Source organism: Triturus cristatus, chromosome 6 (genome assembly GCF_964204655.1).
Source record: "Triturus cristatus chromosome 6, aTriCri1.1, whole genome shotgun sequence".
Classification (NCBI taxonomy): domain Eukaryota; kingdom Metazoa; phylum Chordata; class Amphibia; order Caudata; family Salamandridae; genus Triturus; species Triturus cristatus.
Window position 1 is genome coordinate 12,520,340 of NC_140589.1, and position 23,920 is coordinate 12,544,259.

The 23,920-nt window shown below is 49.2% G+C and overlaps 1 protein-coding gene across 8 annotated transcripts in view; it reads left to right on the forward strand.

Annotated features, from left to right (window-relative positions):
- The window catches only part of KLHDC3 (kelch domain containing 3), a 445,816-nt gene that overhangs the window by 72,302 nt on the left and 349,594 nt on the right, over positions 1 to 23,920 (forward strand). For all 8 annotated transcript variants that reach the window (XR_014962883.1, XM_085610129.1, XM_085610133.1 and 5 more), the window contains exon 4: positions 9,750 to 9,865. Coding sequence is in view for 7 of the 8 variants with exons in the window: in XM_085610129.1 (XP_085466255.1) it covers positions 9,750 to 9,865 (116 nt within the window). In the remaining variant the exon portion in view is untranslated. The remainder of the gene's footprint in view (positions 1 to 9,749; positions 9,866 to 23,920) is intronic.

The window sequence follows — 23,920 nt, forward strand, 5'->3', positions numbered from 1 at the left end:
TCGGGGTCAGGAGGGGGTGAAATCACGGAGCAAGAATAGGGTGCTCCTGAGGATGCTCAATCTACCTTGGTCGGCTCTGGTTTACGCCTCAAGACCACAACTACGTGAGTAGTGTTGATACCCTCAAAACTCACAAATGGTTGCACGTCAGAGCCGAGTGCCCTCTGGGGGTTGGGCGTCAAGCCCTGTACCAAAGCTGCCACCATCTTCTGGTACACCACTGCCCTGTAGCTCTGGTTGACAGCGAAGCAAGGCCTTGGAGCTGAGAAAAGAACCTTCCATGGGCCTTGAGACCGAGGATACCTGTTGATGCCAAACCTTTGAAGCCGGGTACATCTTCGAGGTCTGAAGCATCATCTGCGTAGAGACCAACTTCAGATCCAAGACTCGCATGTCGAGGAGCGCTCCATCCTTGAAAGGCTGCTGCAGAAGCTCGATGAAAGGCAAAGGAGGGTCATTATCCACCCTTGCATGGGCAAGACTTGTGTCTTGGAGAAGACCCTGCCAAAGATGTGCAGGCTTGCATTCGAGGAGATCCTGCCATTGGACACACCTGTACCCCTTTGTGCTTGCCAAGAGGCCTAAAGACAAAGCCTCCGCTCCTCCTCCCCTTTCACGTCCACCTCCCTCGCCTTCTATGCCATCACCACGGGGGTCTCCGGAGTCCTACTCCTATACTGGCAGTCCCAGCCCTTATTACCGGCCGAGGACTTTGCCCCAGTCCATCCATGCACATCTGGGGATCCGTGAGCAGATTACGATATTGACCCTCAGAGAGACCCTGGCCTAGAACTTGTCCCAGTCAGGGCCACCCCACAAGGATGACTCCACGGTGTATAATGTCATTCAAGGTGCGGCTACCTACTATAAGGTAGAGCTCAACGGCGCCCTCAAGGAGGATGACGGCCTAGTAGAAGCTCCCTCAAAGACAGAGTGCTCTGTCGAGTACCTCTTGATGCTCAAGGTGATGACTAAATCCGTCCCTGAGATCTGCAAGGTTCTCGTGAAAGTTTGCATGGTAACACCACGCATTGAAAAGAAATATAAGCAAGTACCTTCCGACCTGCTCTATATCCGGTGTCCTGGCACTGGACACCCTCCGACCTGCTCTATATCCGGTGTCATGGCACTGGACACCCTCCGACCTGCTCTATATCCGGTGTCCTGGCACTGGACACCCTCCGACCTGCTCTATATCCGGTGTCATGGCACTGGACACCCTCCGACCTGCTCTATATCCGGTGTCCTGGCACTGGACACCCTCCGACCTGCTCTATATCCGGTGTCATGTCACTGGACATCCTCTCGTAGGCCACAGTCCAGAGACTGCTCTAAGCCCACTTCCCCAGTGCGTCAGTAACGGGGGTATCACCCACAGGGTGGCAGGAGTTTCACACGAGGGTCTTTCAGAAGAAATGGTTCCAAGAGCATGGCAGCACTAAGAAGGGAGCCTCAGCCCCAAAAACTGACTTCACCCCCCCTCCTCCCCACTATCACACAACACCTGATGAGGGAGACTTCAAGGGCTCCTTCCCCGTGGGGAATAGATCACCACAGACCGGAGAGTCCTATCCAGCATTGAGCATGACTGCGGCCTAGAACTCCTCACAACCCCTCCAAACATTCCACCCCACACCCAGAACATCTGGCTCTGCTGCAAGAGGAGGTTCAGGCGCTGCTCCCAAGTAAGTCATAGAGCCAGTGCCCTCCAGCGCTGGGGCTAAGGCTGCGACTCCCTAAACTTCCTCTTTCACAAAAAGGGTGGACTCCTCAGACCAGCCCTTGACATGTGTCCTCTCAACAGATGCATCCGGACCGAACACTTCCACATGGTCACCTTACAGGATGTCATCCCCTGCTGCAGCAAGGCGACTTCATAACCCCACTAGACCTCTAAGACGCCTACTTTCACATCTCGATCAATCCAGCTCACCGGCGCTACCTTCGATCAGTCCAGCTCACCGGCGCTACCTTCGATCAGTCCAGCTCACCGGCGCTACCTTCGATCAGTCCAGCTCACCGGCGCTACCTTCGATCAGTCCAGCTCACCGGCGCTACCTTCGATCAGTCCAGCTCACCGGCGCTACCTTCGATCAGTCCAGCTCACCGGCGCTACCTTCGATCAGTCCAGCTCACCGGCGCTACCTTCGATCAGTCCAGCTCACCGGCGCTACCTTCGATCAGTCCAGCTCACCGGCGCTACCTTCGATCAGTCCAGCTCACCGGCGCTACCTTCGATCAGTCCAGCTCACCGGCGCTACCTTCGATCAGTCCAGCTCACCGGCGCTACCTTCGATCAGTCCAGCTCACCGGCGCTACCTTCGATCAGTCCAGCTCACCGGCGCTACCTTCGATCAGTCCAGCTCACCGGCGCTACCTTCGATCAGTCCAGCTCACCGGCGCTACCTTCGATCAGTCCAGCTCACCGGCGCTACCTTCGATCAGTCCAGCTCACCGGCGCTACCTTCGATCAGTCCAGCTCACCGGCGCTACCTTCGATCAGTCCAGCTCACCGGCGCTACCTTCGATCAGTCCAGCTCACCGGCGCTACCTTCGATCAGTCCAGCTCACCGGCGCTACCTTCGATCAGTCCAGCTCACCGGCGCTACCTTCGATCAGTCCAGCTCACCGGCGCTACCTTCGATCAGTCCAGCTCACCGGCGCTACCTTCGATCAGTCCAGCTCACCGGCGCTACCTTCGATCAGTCCAGCTCACCGGCGCTACCTTCGATCAGTCCAGCTCACCGGCGCTACCTTCGATCAGTCCAGCTCACCGGCGCTACCTTCGATCAGTCCAGCTCACCGGCGCTACCTTCGATCAGTCCAGCTCACCGGCGCTACCTTCGATCAGTCCAGCTCACCGGCGCTACCTTCGATCAGTCCAGCTCACCGGCGCTACCTTCGATCAGTCCAGCTCACCGGCGCTACCTTCGATCAGTCCAGCTCACCGGCGCTACCTTCGATCAGTCCAGCTCACCGGCGCTACCTTCGATCAGTCCAGCTCACCGGCGCTACCTTCGATCAGTCCAGCTCACCGGCGCTACCTTCGATCAGTCCAGCTCACCGGCGCTACCTGCGATCAATCCAGCTCACCGGCGCTACCTGCGATCAATCCAGCTCACTGGCGCTACCTCCGATCAGTCCAGCTCACTGGCGCTACCTGCGATCAGTCCAGCTCACTGGCGCTACCTCCGATCAATCCAGCTCACCGGCGCTACCTCCGCTTCATGGAAATGGTCAACACTACCAGCTCAATGGACTGCCCTTTGGCGTCACCACGGCCCCAAGGGTCTTTACCAAGAGTTTTAGCATTGGTAGCTGCTCAGCTCAGAAGGGGAGGAGCTCCTGTCTTCCCCTACCTTGTGGGTTGTCTCAAGCAGACAAGAATGCCTAACACAGACCACAACCTCCCTGCTGCACAGCATGAGGGTTCTTGCTCAACGCCACCAAGTCACACTTGGAGCACTTTCAGATTCAACCCTTTCTATAGTCGGTGATCAACTCTGGTGGGCAGAGCCTTTCCCAGCCCACGAAGGGTGCACTCATTCCAGCAGCAACTCACTCTCTTTCAGCCCCTCCATCCACTTGCAGTTTGCATGATAATGAGTCTTTTGGGAATGATGGCCTTGTGCATTGTCATAGTGCCCCCGCCAAACTACATATGCACCCGCTTCAGGAAAGCCTCTCAACCAGTGGTCACAAGCGGAGGACCACTTGGAGGATCTAGTGTTGGTAAGGGCCAGCAACCATCGCGCTCTGCAGTGGTGGAACAGCAGCAATCTGTGCAGGGCAGGCCATCACCAGGAGCATAGCTTGAGTCGGATGTCCTCCATGACATGACAGTCCAAGGTCTGTAGCCACCTTGTCCAAGAAGTTTCCATATAAACCACTTGGAACCGTTCGTCGCAATGTCCATGAGAGACCGAGTAAACTCCATGTGCGGCGTTTGTTTTGCCACAATGAGATTCCTAAAGAAAGCTTTTCCCGCACTCCCATCCACCGCCTGGAAAACCCTCGTCCAGGCTCTTATAGTCAGCTGCCTGGCCTATGGGAATGCAATATTGCTGGCCGAACTGCAAGTTGTGCAGAACACAGCCTCACGGTTCATCTACAACCTTCCAGCACAGTCTCCTCCTGCCCGCATATTGAAACAATTGCACGGGCATCCTGTCAGAAGGCGGGTAGTCTACAAGCGGTGCCATTTGACGCACAAGGCCCTGTACAAATCCAGTGGAAGAATGTTGTCTACGACTGTACTCCAAAGCACATAAACCCTCTTACGTCTACGGTGCAAGACCTTCTTTTCCACCTCCTACACTTACAAAAGTCCGAGTCAATCCGGCTGCATTTAGCCACCATTGCTGCATATATACAAAACAGGAAACACTCTTCGCTTTTCAGAATTTCTGCAATTAAAGCTTTCACAGAGGGCCTTAAGCCTGTCCTTCCTTCTAGGGTACCTTCAGCTCCAGTCTGGAATCTGTGTTGTCCTCCCCAGACTTATGGGGCAACCCTTTAAGCCCCTGCGTCCATGCCTTTTGCAGTGCCTCTCTTGGAAGTTTGCCTTCCTGCTAGCTGTAATGTTCCTAAGACGTATTCGTCAACTACAGGCCTCACATTGCAGGAACCAGTTGCGGCTCGCATTGGCTGGCGGTTGGGGGGCGGGCGCGGTGGTCACGCGGTGGAGTGAGCAAAAAAATAAATAAATCACTCACCTTGCCACCGCCGGTCCCGAGTCTCTGCTCCTGGCTCCGACTTTAGGAACAGGAAGCAGGCAGCCAGGCTCCCTCCCCAATGCAGCGTTGTGATTGGTCTGAGCGCCGTGACACATTGCTCAGCCAGGCACTGGAGGGGTGGGCATGTTCTTCATGCAGGCTGTAATGCAGCCTGCATGGAGAAGTGGGACAGTGCGCATGGCTGGTTTGGCCGGGTCGAGAGGGCAGACCAAACAGTCACTGTGCACTTAGGAGTGGACAAACCACTCCTCCACTGCACTGCACTGCTCGCAGAGCAGCGCCGCCCGCCCACCATCAGAGGAAACATAAAATGATAATAACTGACAATTATCATTTTATATTTTTGCTTCTCGCAATGCTTGAAAGCAGTGGGGCGACGCTCCTCCGCCATAGCATAGGAGCCACCACTGGCAGGAACCTTTCTTCCAGGTACATCAGGACAGAGTGGTTCTTAAAACAAATCCAAAAATATAACCATTGCTGATATTAGTGAAGCTGCCACTTGGTCCACTGCACGCACTTCCACAGAGCAATATTGTGTGGATGTTCTTGCAAGGCAGCAACTGGAGTTGGAAAACTGTCTTCATAGCTCTGCACCATCCACAGGCTAGCCACCGCTGAGGGGAGAGCTGCTTTACAGTGTATGGACAGCACGTGTATCTACAGCCACACATGCTACCAACGGAACATGTCACTTTCCCTGTAAGCATCTCTTTGTTACATGGAATGCAGCAGATTCACATGCACCCACCCTCCTCCGGGAGCCAGTGTATGTTCAGGTATCTTTCACTTTATACTGTTCTCTCTATTTGCAGGGACAATATTCTTGTCAGTTCACTACTCCATTCCTACTCTCTCCCGTTTGGCAAAAAACAATCTGACAATGGAGTTGGAGCCCGTGTGCATCCAAAACCAGAGGGCGAGTCACTGAGACCTTGTGACTCAAAGACTTAGAAGTAAAACAATTTGTAATCGTCTGAGCCCAACACTGGATGGCAGGAGTATGTGCAGCAAACAGATGCTTACAGCGTAAGTAACATAATCCTTATTGTTTTTTCAGGGGTCTCTGCAGCAACACTTGGGCTAACATGTAAAAAGTTTCAATCCTCATTTTTGTATTTGCCATTAATTAGTTATATGACTTTTATTTTAACATTTCAGGGTTTGATGTCCTTTTTTAGGTCTCGCCTGAGCCAGCGCATGCGCTGTCTCAAGCGAGACATTTAGTAAGTGCGATTTCAAAGTGCTACCCACCGGCTTTTGCTGGCCTAAAGCTTGCGTTCACGCGAGTGTGAACGTGCACGGCTGCCACCTTTCAGCGCCATCTGGAGCGTGATTACTTTCACTTTTGGCAGCATCTGATTTGAATTCTTCAAGGAGCAATTCACTTCCGACTAACCCAATGCCGTCTGGTGCTTGTCTGCATTGCAATGCGGGAATTTTGTCGGAGTTCTACTCCCTCCTGTGCTATTTTGTTTTTCCAAGTACAAGAAAGTCATCTAGTGTATTAACTTGCCACAAGTAGAAACAAGAGACTGCGTACTAATCCAGTGTTCCTCAGTCGACCAACTTGTGTGATCCTCGTCCAGTCACTCTACTTCTATGACCCTCGGTGGCTTTATCTGCCAGAAAGAGGGCTAACAAATACAGTCACGTTAATTAAGTAGATGTCCGTAAGCAGTGATGCATTAGATATTCAATGCAAAACAGATCCATTTTACTGAGTCACTTATGTTACAGAAGAGTTGTAACTCCATCCATTTGCCAAATGTCATTTAGGGTCGTCGGAGGCAGCGCTTGCTACGCTGCTTTGATCCATCTGACCCCTGGGCAGTGCCAACAATGGAAAGTAGACAGCCGTGGTTAGTTTTTGCATCTCGCACCTGCGTTCTAGTTATTAGTATTTTAGTTTTGCAAAATAAATGCGTTTGGAATGCGCACTTGTCTGAATAAATTAAAAAAATAAATTACAAAATAAAACTCTTTTAAACAACCTGCTGGCAAGTTTAATTACTGTGAATACATGAAAGACTATGTTTGAATACACATTTCACCTCTGTGCTTTGCATGGGTGATTGTACCGAACAAATCGCACACATTAAAACGTTTTAACAATGATGACGAATAAATTAAGCCCCATAAAACAGTACATGGTATATATGAACTACTTACTGCATGTGGGCATTAATCTTTTTTTGAGAGTTTTCCTGCGGTTTACTCAGATCCTCTAGTCGAGGTACACACACCAGGGGAATCAATAAATAACAATAGTTTTGTGATATAAATAGGTTCCCTGAGTTGTTCTGTGTTTTAATGGCTTTATATCCTATTAGATATTGTTGTGTTATTTTATACAAAGCGCACTTGAGTGTCAATGATTGTGATGCTGTCAAGGTCTCCTTGACGGCTTCAGGGTTAAAATATCCTGAGCTGTCACTTTCTGAGACTTCACTTGCGCTACCCCTGGTATTCTGGTGAATCAAAGTCCACACAGGCACTGCATAAATACATGAGCATCTGTAGCTACACCCATTACAAAGGAGAACAAGCATTGGCATGGCCAATAGGTCTCGCTTTTGGGACCTTATAAGTCTTTAGATATGCAGCAGAATGTCCTTGGTGCAACAACATCAACTGTTGCATGGCTAAACACTTATAAGGTACAAGGTTTAGCCATGCAACAGCTGATGTTGTTGCACCAAGGATATTGTGCTGCAAAACTAAATACTTAAAAGGTCCCAAAAGCGAGACCTATTGGCTATGCCAATGCTTGTCTATCATTGCTTTTAAAAAAAGGTTTTGATACATTTTTTGTTGCATTTTTATTTTATACTTGAATTCGCTATAAACATTGGACAGGTATTATCATTGGTTGAATGACTTGTACACTATACGCATGCTCATTCTTTTAGGGTTGCATTACTGCCTATACCGTGGTACCGGAGGTGAGCAAAAGATACCCTCATTGACACATGCTCATACCTCAGTGGCCAACAGACCAAGTTGTCATAGATAATCTCACATAGTTCTTTTATCTGTTACAGTTGGATTACATTTTAAAAGGTGCTCCCTTCACTGATCTTGAGAATCGGCTTCCAAGACCTCTAGGGTGCACAACGGTTTATAGACCGTTGGGTACATGCGTAAAGCTCCTGCTTCGGACACCTCTAGCGTGCAAAGGAAGGGGCTTGCTTTAGAGAACGTTGGGTAAATGCGTAAAGCTCCTGCTTCGGACACCTCTAGGGTGCACAAGGAAGGGGCTTGCTTTAGAGACCGTTGGGAACATGCGTGAAGCTCTTGCTTCGGACACCTCTAGGGTGCACAAGGAAGGGGCTTGCTTTATAGACCGTTTGGTACATGCGTAAAGCTCCTGCTTCGGACACCTCTAGGTTGCACAAGGAAGGGGCTTGCTTTAGATACCGTTGGGTACAAGCGTAAAGCGCTTGCTTCGGACACCTCTAGGGTGCACAAGGAAGGGGCTTGCTTTAGAGAACGTTGGGTAAATGCGTAAAGCTCTTGCTTCGGACACCTCTAGGGTGCACAAGGAAGGGGCTTGCTTTAGAGAACGTTGGGTAAGTGCGTAAAGCTCTTGTTTCGGACACCTCTAGGGTGCACAAGGAAGGAGCTTGCTTTAGAGACCATTTGGTGCAAGCGTAAAGCGCTTGCTTCGGAGAACTCTAGGTTGCACAAGCAAGGGGCTTACTTTAGAGAACGTTGGGTAAATGCGTAAAGCTCTTGCTTCGGACACCTCTAGGGTGCACAAGGAAGGGGCTTGCTTTAGAGAACGTTGGGTAAATGCGTAAAGCTCTTGCTTCGGACACCTCTAGAGTGCACAAGGAAGGAGCTTGCTTTAGAGACCGTTGGGTACAAGCGTAAAGCGCTTGCTTTGGACACCTCTAGGGTGCACAAGGAAGGAGCTTGCTTTAGAGAACGTTGGGTACATGCTTAAAGCGCTTGCTTCGGACACCTCTAGAGTGCACAAGGAAGGAGCTTGCTTTAGAGACCGTTGGATACACAGGTAAAGAGGTTGCTTTGAAGAACTCGGGTGCACAAGGAAGGGGCTTGCTTTAGCGACCGTTTGGTACAAACGTAAAGCTCTTGCTTCGGACACCTCTAGGGAGCACAAGGAAGGAGCTTGCTTTAGAGACCGTTGGATACACAGGTAAAGAGCTGGCTTCGGAGACCTCTAGGGTGCACAAGGAAGGGGCTTGCTTTAGAGACCGTTGGGTACAAGCATAAAGAGCTTGCTTTAGAGATGGTTATGTACAAGTGTAAAGCGCTTGCTTCGGAGACCTCTAGGGTGCACAAGGAAGGGGTTTTCTTTAGAGACCGTTGGGTACCAGCGTAAAGAGCTTGCTTTAGCAACCGTTTGGTACAAGCGTAAAACGCTTGCTTCGGAGAACTCTAGGGTGCACAAGGAAGGGGCTTGCTTTAGCGACCGTTGGGTACAAGCGTAAAACGCTTGCTTCGGAGAACTCTAGGGTGCACAAGGAAGGGGCTTGCTTTAGCGACCGTTGGGTACAAGCGTAAAGCGCTTGCTTCGGAGACCTCTAGGGTGCACAAGAAAGGGGCTTGCTTTGGAGACTGTTGGGTACAAGCATCATGCGCTTGCTTCGAAGACCTCTAGGGTGTACAAGCACGGAGCTTGCTTGAGAGGCTTCTAAGACACACAGGTGAGGCACTCCATTCAGTGACCCTTAGATACTCATGTAAGTTGCTTGCCTCTTAGATATGTATACAAAGCGCTTGTGAGGTTCTTGCTTCTAAGATGTTGAGGATGCACTTTTAGGGCGTTGACTTCAGAGGCCTTCAGGATTTACAGGTAAGGAGCTCACTTCAGAACTCTTCCTTTTATGGCTGGTGGTATGAGGATGGGGCTTTCTTAATGTTCTTTGTGTCAGACTTTCACCTGGGTCTGAGTAGCCAAAGTCACATTCAGAACGTGCTCTGCCATCGTCTAAGCTGAACTGTTAACCTTTCTTTTTGTGTGTGTGTTTTTTTCCCCTATCTTAGGCACTCAGAAGTGGTCCACGCCAAAGGTGACGGGCACAATTCCTGGAGCAAGAGATGGGCATTCAGCCTGTGTTCTGGGGAAGAACATGTACGTCTTCGGAGGTTATGAACAACTGGTAGGTGTTTTTGGGAGTAGAAACGTAGGATGTGAGGAGTTGTTCCTTCAAGTAGCCCGTCTGGAGCCTAACCTGCACCCTCCCTGAGTTCCACCTGGCAGAAGCTTTAGGAATGTTTGAAGTCCAAAGGGGGCCGATGGCATCTCGTGCTGTGGCCATTTCCAGCTGTTTAGCTTGCTCCAGAATGTGTGCACTCCTGGAAAGAACAGATCGCTGAACAATGATATCTGAGCATCGGACGAAGTCAGTAGTTGCATGGTCTGCTTTTAAGTCCAGAGGGACACTTCAGGAGAGCTGATGTCTAGTTTACCGTTACTAAACATTTTCTCCCAAAAGTGCTAATGGAAACCATGCAGTGCTTCAAAGCCAGACAAAGCTAGAAGCACTAAGCCCTCTAGATCCTGCTGCAAAGAACTCAAAAAGCTATTTACAATCTTTATCAATGACCACTTGGAAATAAATGTAGCTTTCTTTATTGAAGGCTGTAATATTGATTTAGTAATTTAGGAAATGTTAGACTGGTTTGATTTTTTTAGAAAAAAATAAAAGAAAGTTAAAGGCAGTAGTTCTTTTGCTCCTTTAAGGGGCGATGCCCACAATGCTCCATCCTGGCATCATTGTTAATGGTCATAAGCGAAATACCTGGATGATGTGCCAGACGCATCTGAAGTGGAGAAGTGTAGCTCACTGGTTAGAGGAGGCATACCCTGAAGCAGAGATCAGGCCTGGGACCTGGGTTCGATTCCCGACGCGGCAGGGTCCAGAACCCAATTGTCCACTGACTCGATAATTCTCGCTTCGGTGCCCACTCTAAGCATGAGTTCACACTATGCAGCTCTGGGCAACAAGCCTGCTTAATCTCCACAACGGCCCCCTGCGGCGGGATGCCTGGCTTTCACCTTGGGGATACCCAGTACGGGTTATCTTACAGGGAAAAACCAGGACGGGTTCCCAATGCAAGCGCCAAGATGCCCGTAGGGTGATAGTTGCGCTCTATAAGTACATCAATCAATCAATCAATCAATCAAGTGTTGGACGTCTGAGGCAGGGGATACTTCAAGTTGAGTTGTGTGTCATGCTGGACAATCTTGGTGCTGTTATCTGCAAGGAGACCACCAAGGGCTCCGTGTGGAGGCTTAAGGTGATAGGAGACCACCAAGGGCTCCGTGTGGAGGCTCAAGGTGATAGGAGACCACCAAGGGCTCCGTGTGGAGGCTCAAGGTGATAGGAGACCACCAAGGGCTCCGTGTGGAGGCTCAAGGTGATAGGAGACCGCCAAGGGCTCCGTGTGGAGGCTCAAGGTGATAGGAGACCACCAAGGGCTCCGTGTGGAGGCTCAAGGTGATAGGAGACCGCATGGAGCCCTGGGAAACTCCGCAGCGAATGGGGAATTATTGCAAGCTCGAGGTGCTGATATGAACCAACGAGGGTCCATTGCAAAGGTGGGAGAAGAACCATTGAAGGACATTTCCGATCAGTCCCGTGTAAGACTGCAGGGCAGCTTGAGAGGTCCCGCAAAAATATAGAGCACTCCATGCACAACCCTGTATACATACAAAATAACACTGCAGCGGATTCCGTCATGGCTTCCAGGGCTGTTAAGAGAGCTAATGCCCCCACGCCTACAGGGCAACAACCAGATAAAGTAAAAGGATGTGCATGGTGGGAAGGAAGAGGGAGTGGTCTGCTGCCACAAAATGGCGCAATGCCAGCGGCCTCGTGAACTGGTATAGACATTGGCAGTGGGAGGAGATGGCAGACTTGATGTAACACCGAAAATACAGAAAGAGGGCAAAAGCTGCAATTCACTAGGTAACGATGATACCAATGTCTGCCGGAAATTAGTGCTAGATGCAGCAGGCACTGCCAGTTGGCAGCTGTGCCGCGGTACCATGCTGGAGAGGGACTCATTTATTTTATTTATTTATTATGATTTGGGACTCTGAAGAGTTCCACATAAAAGAAAAAGATACATCTAAAAATCAACATTACACTCCATCAAGAGAGAAAAGTACTAAATTCATCATAGCATATCATGCAAGAACATGGAAAACATGTATGTGGGAACCATTCGATACGTTTTCAGGTGCCAAGAGGATTGATCTGTCATGAATCCGATTACCATCGATGGGCACTTGGGGGACTTTTACAAAGATTATAACCTAAAACGATCATAAAAACTTTCAAAATGAAAACCATGGAATAAACTGCGGGGATTTGTCAATTCACAATACAGTACAGGAGAGCCAGCAGCATGATAACAATACAAACCTATTTTAAAACTTCAGTGAAGTTTGCAGCTTATGGTACTCGATCGCTAGCAGCAAAAAGAGGTTGAAAAAGTGCAAGTGCCCAAATACACACTTAGGAAATCAGCATACAGTACTCGTTAGCTAGCAGCAAGAAAGATCAGAAAAGTGCCAGTGCCTTTTCAGCGGACGGTACTCAATAGCTAGCAGCAAGAAGGTTTGGAAAAGTGCACGTGCTTTAGAAACATACATGGTAAATCAATCAATACTGTTCTAATATATATTTAAAAATTGTTTTAAAAAGTGTAAAAATGTAAAACAAACCAGTTCAGATGGGGGTGCCAGCAGACCGTTGCGGGCCGCTGCTGCTGTGGTAATTATACTTTAGGAAACAGTTCCTCAAGTATCTGCGACGTATTAGTTGCAATGTCGGGCAAACAAATAGAACATGATTTAAGTCTTGTATACAGGAGTTGCATAAGTGACCGTCTTTCCTGTCTAGCAATGCCCTCCCAAGCTCCTGTTACGATTCTTAGAGGGAGTAAATTCAGTCTAAGCAACAGAATAACTCTACCTACTCCATGTTGAAGATTCCATAAAACATATGGTTGTGGTTTTTTGTAAATACTACTCCTCACAATGCAATCCTTATTACTGTTCTCTGCGCACATTTTATTATCTCTTTTGCGAGAAACCCCATAGATTGTTTTTTTTAATTCTGATTTTCAAAGCATGTTTACAGAGTACCGCCGCACTATCCCTATCTAAGCCGAATATTGTTATGGCTTTTAAATGATTCCTAAAAACAGCACTCTATCTTTCATGGAGACAAAGATTTCCTCGCATAGAGCAACCCGTAACATATTCTCGGAGCCGTTTACTAGTGCGTTGTTCCATCTTAAGCACGCAGCCATAGTTAACTCATAAGTGGAGAGTAGCCCGAATTCAAGCCTAATCGCTGCGACAGGAGCAGCGCAATTCAGATTACATATTTGGCGCCAGATCCGTCCCTCTACTTTCTCAAATTTATCCCACTCTTGTGCATCTATTGTTTCACAGGCATATTTCAATGCTGGTGGTATCTTTATTTCATAGACCGATCAAATGTGTGGGAAGTGTCTTTTCCCGCAGTGTGTATACAGTCGATTGATTGCAAAGGCTTGTGAAATTGCCTTCCCTTTACAATGATCCATATGATTGCTACCGGAACACCTGTTAGTAAAGATTTTTCCTAAATACGGATAAAACTTTACTACTTCCAGTTTCTCATTTCCCAAAGACCAATGCAAGTTTTTTCTGACTTTACAACCCTGATAACTAAAAATCATAACTTTACTCTTTAAAATATTTATTTTTAAATGGTATTCTTCTGTATACCCAATCAACTCAGCCAGATGTCTTAGAAGTCCAATTGGGGTTAAATCCATTATTATGGCATCATCTGCATATAGCGGACAGCTCAGCTTTAAATGTCCTAATTTAGGGGAATCCCCTTTGCTAAGCCCCACTCTTCTTGGCAAATCATTAATATAAATAGAAAAAAGAAGAGGGGCCAAAAGGCACCCTTGCTTCAACCCATTATTAGTTTCTATTTTTCTCGCAAGACCCTGTGTTCCCCTAATAAAACCTGCTTCCAAGTAGTGGAGTGAAGTGCAATAACCAATCGTAATAAATTCTCTGGTATCCCCATTGCGACCAATTTTCTCCACAACGTCCCCTGATCTACCTGGTCGAATGCTGTAGAGAAATCTATAAAAGCTGCATATAACGGCATGCTTCGATTCACTGGATATTTTCCAGTTAAAGTTTGCAAGGCGGTGATATTATCCAAGGTACCACTGTTTTTGCGAAATCCTGTTTGTTCTACGGGAATTAGATCATTTCCAAATGCCCAATCTTGCAGATGGGTGAGGATGCTCTTCGCAAATAATTTGCCAGTCGCATCCAGGAGAGAGATCGGTCTAAAACTGGCATGGGAATTTTTGGGACCCTTTTTATATAGTGGAACAATTATACTTCCCTTCCGGGATTGTGGGATGACACCATGGGTATAACAATGGATAAACAGTGGATGTAAAAATTTCGCCCACGCTTTGCCATCCTGTTTTATTATGGCTATTGGTACATCATCTGGGCCCATCGCACTAGAGTACCTTGCCTCTTTAATATAACCCTCTATTTCAAAGCATGTTGGTACTCCATATTCGCTCCCCACGGACAGTGCGGAGCCAACATCTTGATTCCATTCAACTGTGGAATTTAAAGCATACAGCTGGGAAATATAAGTAGACCATTCTGCATCTGGAATCAAAATGGGCTTTGACTTCTCTCTCCTATCTCCCTGGATGATGGTCTCTGGGTTCAAGCAGGAGTTGCAGGCATCCATAGTACATACGCCTTTCACTGGGGGACAGTTTGTCGATTGGCAGTGAACGACTCCCATAAACGGGTGAAAAAAGGAGAGCGGCACAGGAAATGAGAACTCTACAGGTTAGACAATCATTCATTAGAGGAAATTTCTCCGCCTGAAGACTGTGGGTAGAGTTGGGGTTCAACTCAGCACCCAACAAACCCCAACCACACAGCCATCCAGTGTACAGGGCACAAGCGTTGTAGGAGAGTAGGGTCTGCTATCCTATGGTCACCCCAAATTTTTGCTTTTTGCTTCACTGGTTTTTGACATATTGAGGCTGTGGGCCTGCCAATCAGACCCCCAGCCTGCTGTTCTCTCTACTAAATTAAAACTATGCACCCTAGGTGCATAACCAATTGGAAGTGGATCACCCTGTCAGCCCCTGTACCAGTGTACACTAGGTACCCAGGGCATTGGTGTACCCAAGGCCTGCCAGGGGCTGCAGCATGTATTATGCCACCCCAGGCTTGGCCTAACAATCTGACACAACTGGCTGATCACTCAGCTGGGGTAAGTTGGTGTAATCACCTCTTACTTAGGTGTAGTATACCTATACCTAACCTTAAATGGGACACCTGGTAACCTATAAGTCACTCCTATGGCAGGCCTTAACAATCCTGAAGGCAGAGTGCTTGGTTCCCTGTGAGATGGTGCTCTGGCATGAGCTGAGCCTGTCTGCAGTGGTCGGAACAACTTCCTTCTACTGTTTCCAGATATCGTCATACCATATACTCTTAAGTGCATTATGAACCTCGCGGTTAAATGCTAACTTTGGTTTGGCTTTATCAAAACATGTCGAGTAAGGTGTCATACGAATTGGAATACTAACCCCTCGCCAATTCTGGCGACGGGGTTAGCATTCCACCCTTCTAGAGGGACACGACATGTACAGTGCCTGAAACCCGGGTAAAATCAGACATAGCCTCAGCTCCACAAAATGGATGCTGCCACCACAGACACAAGTCTGCCCTCCTGCTGCTGGGAGTCCTTCCAGCTTGGGAGGTGTGGACAAAGGGTTTCCTGCCAGGGGAGGTGCATGCACCACCCCAGACAGGATTTTGTGTATTGGTCAGGTAGGGCTTGAAAGAAACCAGACATGCCTGTGGCTCACAAGGAGCCTCGGGGCATATGCCAGTTCAAACCGGTCCTGGGGCACACCAGTCCCGGGCCTGGGGCGAGCTGGACAAAGGATTGGGGGTGTAACCACCCCCCTTCCTGGTCCCACCCATAGGGAGGGACCTAGCAGGTAGTCCGGCCCCTAGAATCCGAATAAAGGCAGGAGCTGTGTCCTAGGACTTCAGACATCCTGGAATCAACTTGAAACTAAGAAGAAGACGGGAACTTCGACATTCTGCTGCACAGAAGACTGAAGAAAATCTCCCCTGTGGTCAGGGAGTGACCACCTTGCTAACGCAAGCACCATCCAGCGAATCACCGTCTGCTTTGCCGCCGCCTCCCGCCGGAGCCCGAGCCCAGAGACTGACAAGACCTGGACCTCCAGACCTCTCACCGCCCGATCCACAGTCCCTGCAAAGAGGAGACCCGTGGAGGCACCGAGACACGTGGAGCCAGCCATCTTGGAACGACTACGACAAGCTGACCAGTGCAACAACCGAGGCTCCCTCCAAGTTGTGCTTTGGGTCCTGAGAAGCCCAACCCTCGAGCAGCATCTGCACCAAAGGTGAGCCCTCCAGCATCTCCACGATCTGCGTGGGGCCCTTCTGCATTTTGCCACTCGACGCGCCTAACCGGTTGCTGGCCCGCTGGCTAGTGGCCATCTTGGCGACGAAATCTACGACAAACACCGCTGGTCTGGTTGCTCCAGACTGGCCCTTGCTCCCCTCCAAAGGAGCAATCCCTCTGACCTTGCTGGTCGGAACCAACAGCTGATTTCCGAATCCTCCTGCAATTGCTTTTGCCAAGGCTTGTTTGCTTCGATCAAGTCGCCGACACCGCCGACAGCGAGAGCCTGCGTGGGACAGCTCGTGAGCCGACTCCTGGACGTCGTCGACCTTCAGGGACCACGTGGCTGCGGAGACAAGCTACCCCTCATCACCTGTTTGCACCCGACATCGCCTGGTACCCACCTGGTGCCACGCTGGTCACTGGCTAGTGACTGTGAACACTGTCCCCTCTGCTTACAGGTCTTCAACATCTCCGATCCACTCTTGGATCCACTGCATCTCTTCCCGACCGACCGCCTGCAGCATCTTTGTCCCAGGCTCAACGGAACAGATAGAAGAAACCCGACGCACTTTGAGGCCTATGCACCCGCTTCCTGTGGGTGAGGTAAAGCTGGTACTCCGGTGCCCATGTGTAGTAATACATCTCTAGTGCCTGTGTTCCAAATCTTAAGTTCCTAGGTCATCCGGAAGATTCCTTTTGCAGTAACTTTGTACTTTTTACGCACCCATTGAAACCTATGGGAGCACGCGTGTGACTATTTGCTCTGCACACGCCACCCGTGGACCTCCTGGTCACTAACTGACGTTAGCTCCTTGTAGGCCCAGCGATTCTAGAGGCCCTAGGCCTTTTCCCTTTTCTGTTCGTGGTACTTATACCACTATTTTAGTATATGGTTCGAGTGGCCACCAGGGCCTATCCATATAAAGTGCAACTTCTGTGTATTAGGTGATAATCTTGTTTGACGATTTGTGCTCCTGTGCTCATAAAGAGACTAGGGGTTACTTTGAGAAATAAATACATATATATTTTGAATATATATCTGTGTGGTGTCCTTTCATTGGTATAAAAGGGGGTTACTATTGGTAAAACAGCTTGCTTAACACGCATCACGAGTTTAGCCTCAAAGACTGCTTAGCCTACGCTACCACTAGGGCAGCTAGTCCGAAAAGGTTGACTTACAACCACACCATAAGGGTTGCTTGGCATGGTACAAGGTGGTCACTAGAACTAGTGAACAGCATATACCAGGCCAACTTCTCACATTGGTGAGCAGCGGTTGGATTTGAGCTTGCTGTGTTTTACCATTGTAATCTCTTGGTTACCAATTGAAAGATCACATAGGTACCTGTAGGTACATATAAAACAAGATTAGATATACATAAGTTCTACTGAACTTAGTTGTTGTAGAGCAAAGGGAGTAGCACACCCTGACTACAACTACTAGATAGGTTTAGTAGGTAAACCCAAGTGTAGGTAGATTGCAACACATCCACCCACACTTAAGAGCAATGGCCGGGGCAGAGGGGTCCACTGTACCCATCTCTGTTGAGAGTGACCCCCAGAGGGCACCATCCAGCTTTGCTACCCTTAATCAGAATGAGCTCAGGCATTTGGCAACTCTTAGAGGCCTTAAACAGCCCAAGAACCCAAACTCTGCTGAGCTCAGAGAGCTCTTACAGAATGATGAGAATCAGAGAGCACTCAAGAAAGCTTCCCAGTTAGCCCCCTTAGGGACAGGAACAGGAGGCCCCCCTTCTGAAGATGCCACTGAAGTACCCCTTCCCAATAGTCACCCCTTAGATGGGATGCCTACCACAGAGGATGAGAGTGAAAAGGATACTGACAGTAGTGAGGATGAAGGGAGAACTAGCCCAGTGCCAAGTATTATACTTGGCCCAGCTAAACCAAGGCTATTGGGGACTGACAGTGGGTTCAACCCACTGGATCTCCCCAGTGGACTTAACACAGGGCTTGGAAGGCAAAGGAATCGCTCAGGTGACTCCAATGCTTCCCATGGCTCTAGAGGCTCTCAAGGTCACTCCAGGAGAAGGATGACCACCCCTCAGAGGAGGGAACATGAGGCCAAGATGCAAGAGGCTCAGCTGAGGATCAGGAAGCAGGAGCTAGAAGTAGCCCTGATGGAAGAGAAACTTAGCAAGGCTAGACAGCATAAAGAGAGTGGGTCTATACCCACTGGTGGCAGCATTGTCCCTAAGGACAAAGATAGGGTTTTCGACAATAGAAACCTGTCTAAGGTTGTGCCCCCCTACAAAAGTGGGGATGACATCCACAAGTGGATAACTGCTCTTGAGAGAGCCTGCAAAGTACAGCAGGTTCCTGAAGATCAGTGGGCAGCAATCCTCTGGCTCTCCTTTGAAGGAAGAGGCAGAGACAGACTCCTCACTGTTAGAGAAGAGGATGTCAGAAACTACAGAGTCCTGAAGAGTGTTCTGGTAGATGGGTTAGGCTTAACCACTGAACAGTACAGGTTAATGTTCAGAGACACCCAAAAGACACAGACTCAGGACTGGTCTGAATACATTGAATGTGCCACTAAGGCTTTGGAGGGTTGGTTGCTGGGAAGTAAGGTATCTGATTTTACAGGATTGTATAATTTGATGATGAGAGAACAGATTTTAAATAACTGTCAAAACCAGCAACTGCATCAACACTTGGTTGACTCTGATCTGACCTCTCCCCAAGAATTGGGAAAGAAGGCAGACAAATGGGTCAGAACCAGGGTTAAGCAAAAGAACCAGAACCAGGGCCAAGGGGGTGATCAGAAGAAAACAGACCAAAAGGGTGGAGATCAGAAACCTAAAGACCAGAAGTCTTCAACAGGGCCCCAAACTACTGCTAAGGAGGGTGGGTCCCAACAGTCCAAGAAGAAGAAAGAAGGTCAGAAGAAACCCTGGTGCAATCATTGTAAAAATACAACTCACTGGACTAGTGATTGCAAAAAGGGTGGAGCCCCCAACACTGTTGCCCCTAAGGCACCTGCTCCCAGTACTACTGTTAGCAGTGTTGGTCCCCAGACAAAGGGTGTAGTGGGAATCACTATGGGAACTGAAGGAGATTCTGACTTAGACAGAACCCTTACACAGGCAGTCTTGATCTGTGATGGGGACATTGATTTGTCCCTGACTGTGAGCCCCAGTAACCTGGGCAAGTACAGACAGACTCCTTTAATTAATGACAAAGTGGCTCAAGCCTACAGGGACACATGTGCCAGTGTCACTATGGTGACACCAGGCTTTGTGGACCCTGGACAGTACATACCAGGTGAGAACTACCTGGTGACCAATGCCAGCAATGCCACTACTTCACATAGTGTGGCAGTTGTTAACTTCTCATGGGGAGGGGTAACTGGCCTCAAAAGGGTTGTGGTTAGTGCAGACCTCCCAGTAGAATGTTTGTTGGGCAATGACCTAGAGAGTTCTCTATGGTCAGAAGTGGAGTACAGGACTCATGCAGAGATGTTAGGTATATCATCACATGTCCTTGCTGTGACCAGGTCACAGGCCAAAAAGTGCCTCACTGAACCTCAGGTCTTGGATCCTGGAACAATGGACCAAGTACCTACCAAGAAGAAGAACAGGAGGGTCAAGGCTGTGCCTTCCCCCCTGCCTCAGAGTGATGATCAGCCTTCCCAGGAAGCTGATCTAGAGGACCCTGAAGGAACTGTCCCTGAAGAGCTTGAACCTGATCAGGTTGAGTTTCTGGGGACAGGGGGACCTTCAAGGGCTGACTTGAGGCAGGCTCAGTTATCCTGTCCCTCTCTTGAACCCCTCAGACAGCTGGCTGCTGCTGAGGCTGCTGGGAATGCTCAAGGTACCCATAAAGTGTATTGGGATGAAGGGCTCCTTTATTCAGAGGCTAGAGACCCCAAGCCTGGTGCAACCAGGAGGTTGGTTATACCTCTGCAATTTAGGGGCTTCCTTCTTACCTTGGCCCATGATATTCCTTTAGCAGGACACCTAGGCCAGAACAAGACCTGGGACAGACTTGTCCCTCACTTTCACTGGCCTCATATGAATGAAGATACAAAGGAGTTTTGTCGCTCCTGTGTTACCTGCCAAGCCAGTGGCAAATCAGGTGGCACAACAAAGGCCCCCCTAATACCACTACCTGTGGTGGGGGTCCCCTTTGAAAGAGTGGGAATAGACATAGTGGGTCCCATGGATCCTCCCACTGCATCTGGGCACAGATTTATACTGGTGGTAGTGGATCATGCCACCAGGTATCCAGAGGCAATTCCCCTTAGGACCACTACAGCTCCTGTTGTGGCCAGGGCCCTGCTGGGAGTATTCTCCAGAGTGGGGTTTCCTAAGGAGGTAGTATCTGACAGAGGTACCAACTTTATGTCAGGATACTTGACAGCTATGTGGAAGGAATGTGGTGTCAACTACAAGTTCACCACCCCTTATCACCCACAATGCAATGGGCTTGTTGAGAGATTCAACAAGACCCTAAAGGGTATGATCAAAGGATTACCTGAAAAGCTCAGGCGAAGATGGGATATCCTTCTACCCTGCCTTCTGTTTGCTTACAGAGAGGTCCCACAAAAAGGAGTTGGCTACAGCCCCTTTGAATTGTTGTTTGGGCACCCTGTGAGAGGCCCACTGTGTTTGGTGAAGGAAGGATGGGAGTTACCTCTCAAAAAGCCTAAGCTAGACATAGTGGACTATGTACTTGGTCTCCGCTCCAGGATGGCTGAGTATATGGAGAAGGCATCTAAAAACCTTGAGGCAAGCCAGGCCTTACAGAAAGCTTGGCATGACCAAAAGGCTGTCTTGGTTGAGTATCAGCCAGGACAGAAGGTATGGGTGTTGGAGCCGGTGGCCCCAGCAGCACTCCAAGACAAATGGTCTGGACCCCATACAATCCTGGAAAAGAAGGGAGAGGTCACCTACTTGGTCGACCTAGGAACTCCCAGGAGTCCCCACAGGGTACTCCATGTTAACAGGCTTAAAGCATATGTTGACAGGGCAGACATGGGCTTGCTCATGGCTACAGATGAGGGACAGGAGGAAGAGAGTGACCCTCTCCCAGACCTGTTGTCTCAGAACCCTGAAGATGGCTCAGTTGAAGGAGTGACCCTTGGAGGCAACCTCACTGCCCATCAGCAGACTGAATGTAGACAGGTTCTACAATCATTTTCACATATGTTTTCCTTGATACCTAGTCAAACTGACTGGTGTACCCATGTTGTGGACACTGGTGACAGTCTGCCTGTAAAGAACAAACTTTACAGACAACCTGACCACGTCAGGGACTGTATAAAGGCTGAGGTACATAAAATGCTGGAATTAGGTGTCATTGAACCCTCAGAGAGCCCCTGGGCTAGCCCAGTGGTTCTGGTCCCCAAACCTCACACCAAAGATGGCAAGAGAGAGATGAGGTTCTGTGTGGATTACAGAGGACTCAATGCTGTCACCAGGACAGATGCACACCCTATTCCAAGGGCAGATGAGCTCATAGACAAACTAGCTTCTGCAAAGTTTTTGAGCACATTTGACTTGACAGCTGGCTATTGGCAAATCAGGTTAGCTGAGGAGTCTAAGGCCAAAACAGCATTCTCAACCCCAGGTGGGCATTATCAGTTTGTGGTGATGCCCTTTGGTCTGAAGAATGCACCTGCCACCTTCCAAAGGCTGGTGAACCAAGTCCTTACTGGGTTGGATGACTTTTGCGCAGCATATCTTGATGACATTGCTGTCTTTAGTTCCACCTGGGAGGATCACCTGATCCACCTGAAGAAGGCTCTTGAGGCTCTGCAAAGGGCAGGCCTCACTATCAAGGCTACTAAGTGCCAGATAGGGCAGAGTAAGGTTGTGTATTTGGGCCACCTTGTAGGTGGAGGCCAAGTTCAACCACTGGAGAGTAAGATACAATCCATCAAGGACTGGTCCCCTCCAACCACCCAGACTCAAGTTCGAGCTTTCTTGGGCTTGACTGGGTATTACAGGAAGTTTGTTAAGAACTATGGGTCCATTGTGACTCCTCTTAATGACCTGACATCCAAGAAGATGCCCAAAAAGGTTCAGTGGACAGTAAGCTGTCAAAAGGCATTTGATGACCTGAAGGAGGCCATGTGCTCTGCACCTATCCTGAAAAGTCCTGACTACTCCAAAGAGTTTATTGTCCAAACAGATGCTTCTGAGTTGGGTGTGGGAGCTGTGCTGTCACAACTTAATGTAGATGGTCAAGACCAACCCATTGCTTTTATTAGCAGAAGGTTGACCCCCAGAGAGAAGAATTGGTCAGCTATTGAGAGGGAGGCCTTTGCTGTGGTGTGGGCCCTGAAGAAGCTGAGGCCATACTTGTTTGGCACTCACTTCAAGATTCAGACCGACCATAAGCCCCTCTTGTGGCTAAATCAGATGAAGGGTGAAAACCCCAAACTGCTTAGGTGGTCCATTTCCCTACAGGGGATGGACTTTACAGTGGAGCACCGGCCAGGTACTGACCATGGGAATGCAGATGGTCTCTCCAGGTACTTCCACTTAGGACATGAAGACGAGACTGGTCAAGGCTAGTTTAATGTCCCAGCGTTTGGGGGGGGGTTGTGTAGGAGAGTAGGGTCTGCTATCCTATGGTCACCCCAAATTTTTGCTTTTTGCTTCACTGGTTTTTGACATATTGAGGCTGTGGGCCTGCCAATCAGACCCCCAGCCTGCTGTTCTCTCTACTAAATTAAAACTATGCACCCTAGGTGCATAACCAATTGGAAGTGGATCACCCTGTCAGCCCCTGTACCAGTGTACACTAGGTACCCAGGGCATTGGTGTACCCAAGGCCTGCCAGGGGCTGCAGCATGTATTATGCCACCCCAGGCTTGGCCTAACAATCTGACACAACTGGCTGATCACTCAGCTGGGGTAAGTTGGTGTAATCACCTCTTACTTAGGTGTAGTATACCTATACCTAACCTTAAATGGGACACCTGGTAACCTATAAGTCACTCCTATGGCAGGCCTTAACAATCCTGAAGGCAGAGTGCTTGGTTCCCTGTGAGATGGTGCTCTGGCATGAGCTGAGCCTGTCTGCAGTGGTCGGAACAACTTCCTTCTACTGTTTCCAGATATCGTCATACCATATACTCTTAAGTGCATTATGAACCTCGCGGTTAAATGCTAACTTTGGTTTGGCTTTATCAAAACATGTCGAGTAAGGTGTCATACGAATTGGAATACTAACCCCTCGCCAATTCTGGCGACGGGGTTAGCATTCCACCCTTCTAGAGGGACACGACATGTACAGTGCCTGAAACCCGGGTAAAATCAGACATAGCCTCAGCTCCACAAAATGGATGCTGCCACCACAGACACAAGTCTGCCCTCCTGCTGCTGGGAGTCCTTCCAGCTTGGGAGGTGTGGACAAAGGGTTTCCTGCCAGGGGAGGTGCATGCACCACCCCAGACAGGATTTTGTGTATTGGTCAGGTAGGGCTTGAAAGAAACCAGACATGCCTGTGGCTCACAAGGAGCCTCGGGGCATATGCCAGTTCAAACCGGTCCTGGGGCACACCAGTCCCGGGCCTGGGGCGAGCTGGACAAAGGATTGGGGGTGTAACCACCCCCCTTCCTGGTCCCACCCATAGGGAGGGACCTAGCAGGTAGTCCGGCCCCTAGAATCCGAATAAAGGCAGGAGCTGTGTCCTAGGACTTCAGACATCCTGGAATCAACTTGAAACTAAGAAGAAGAC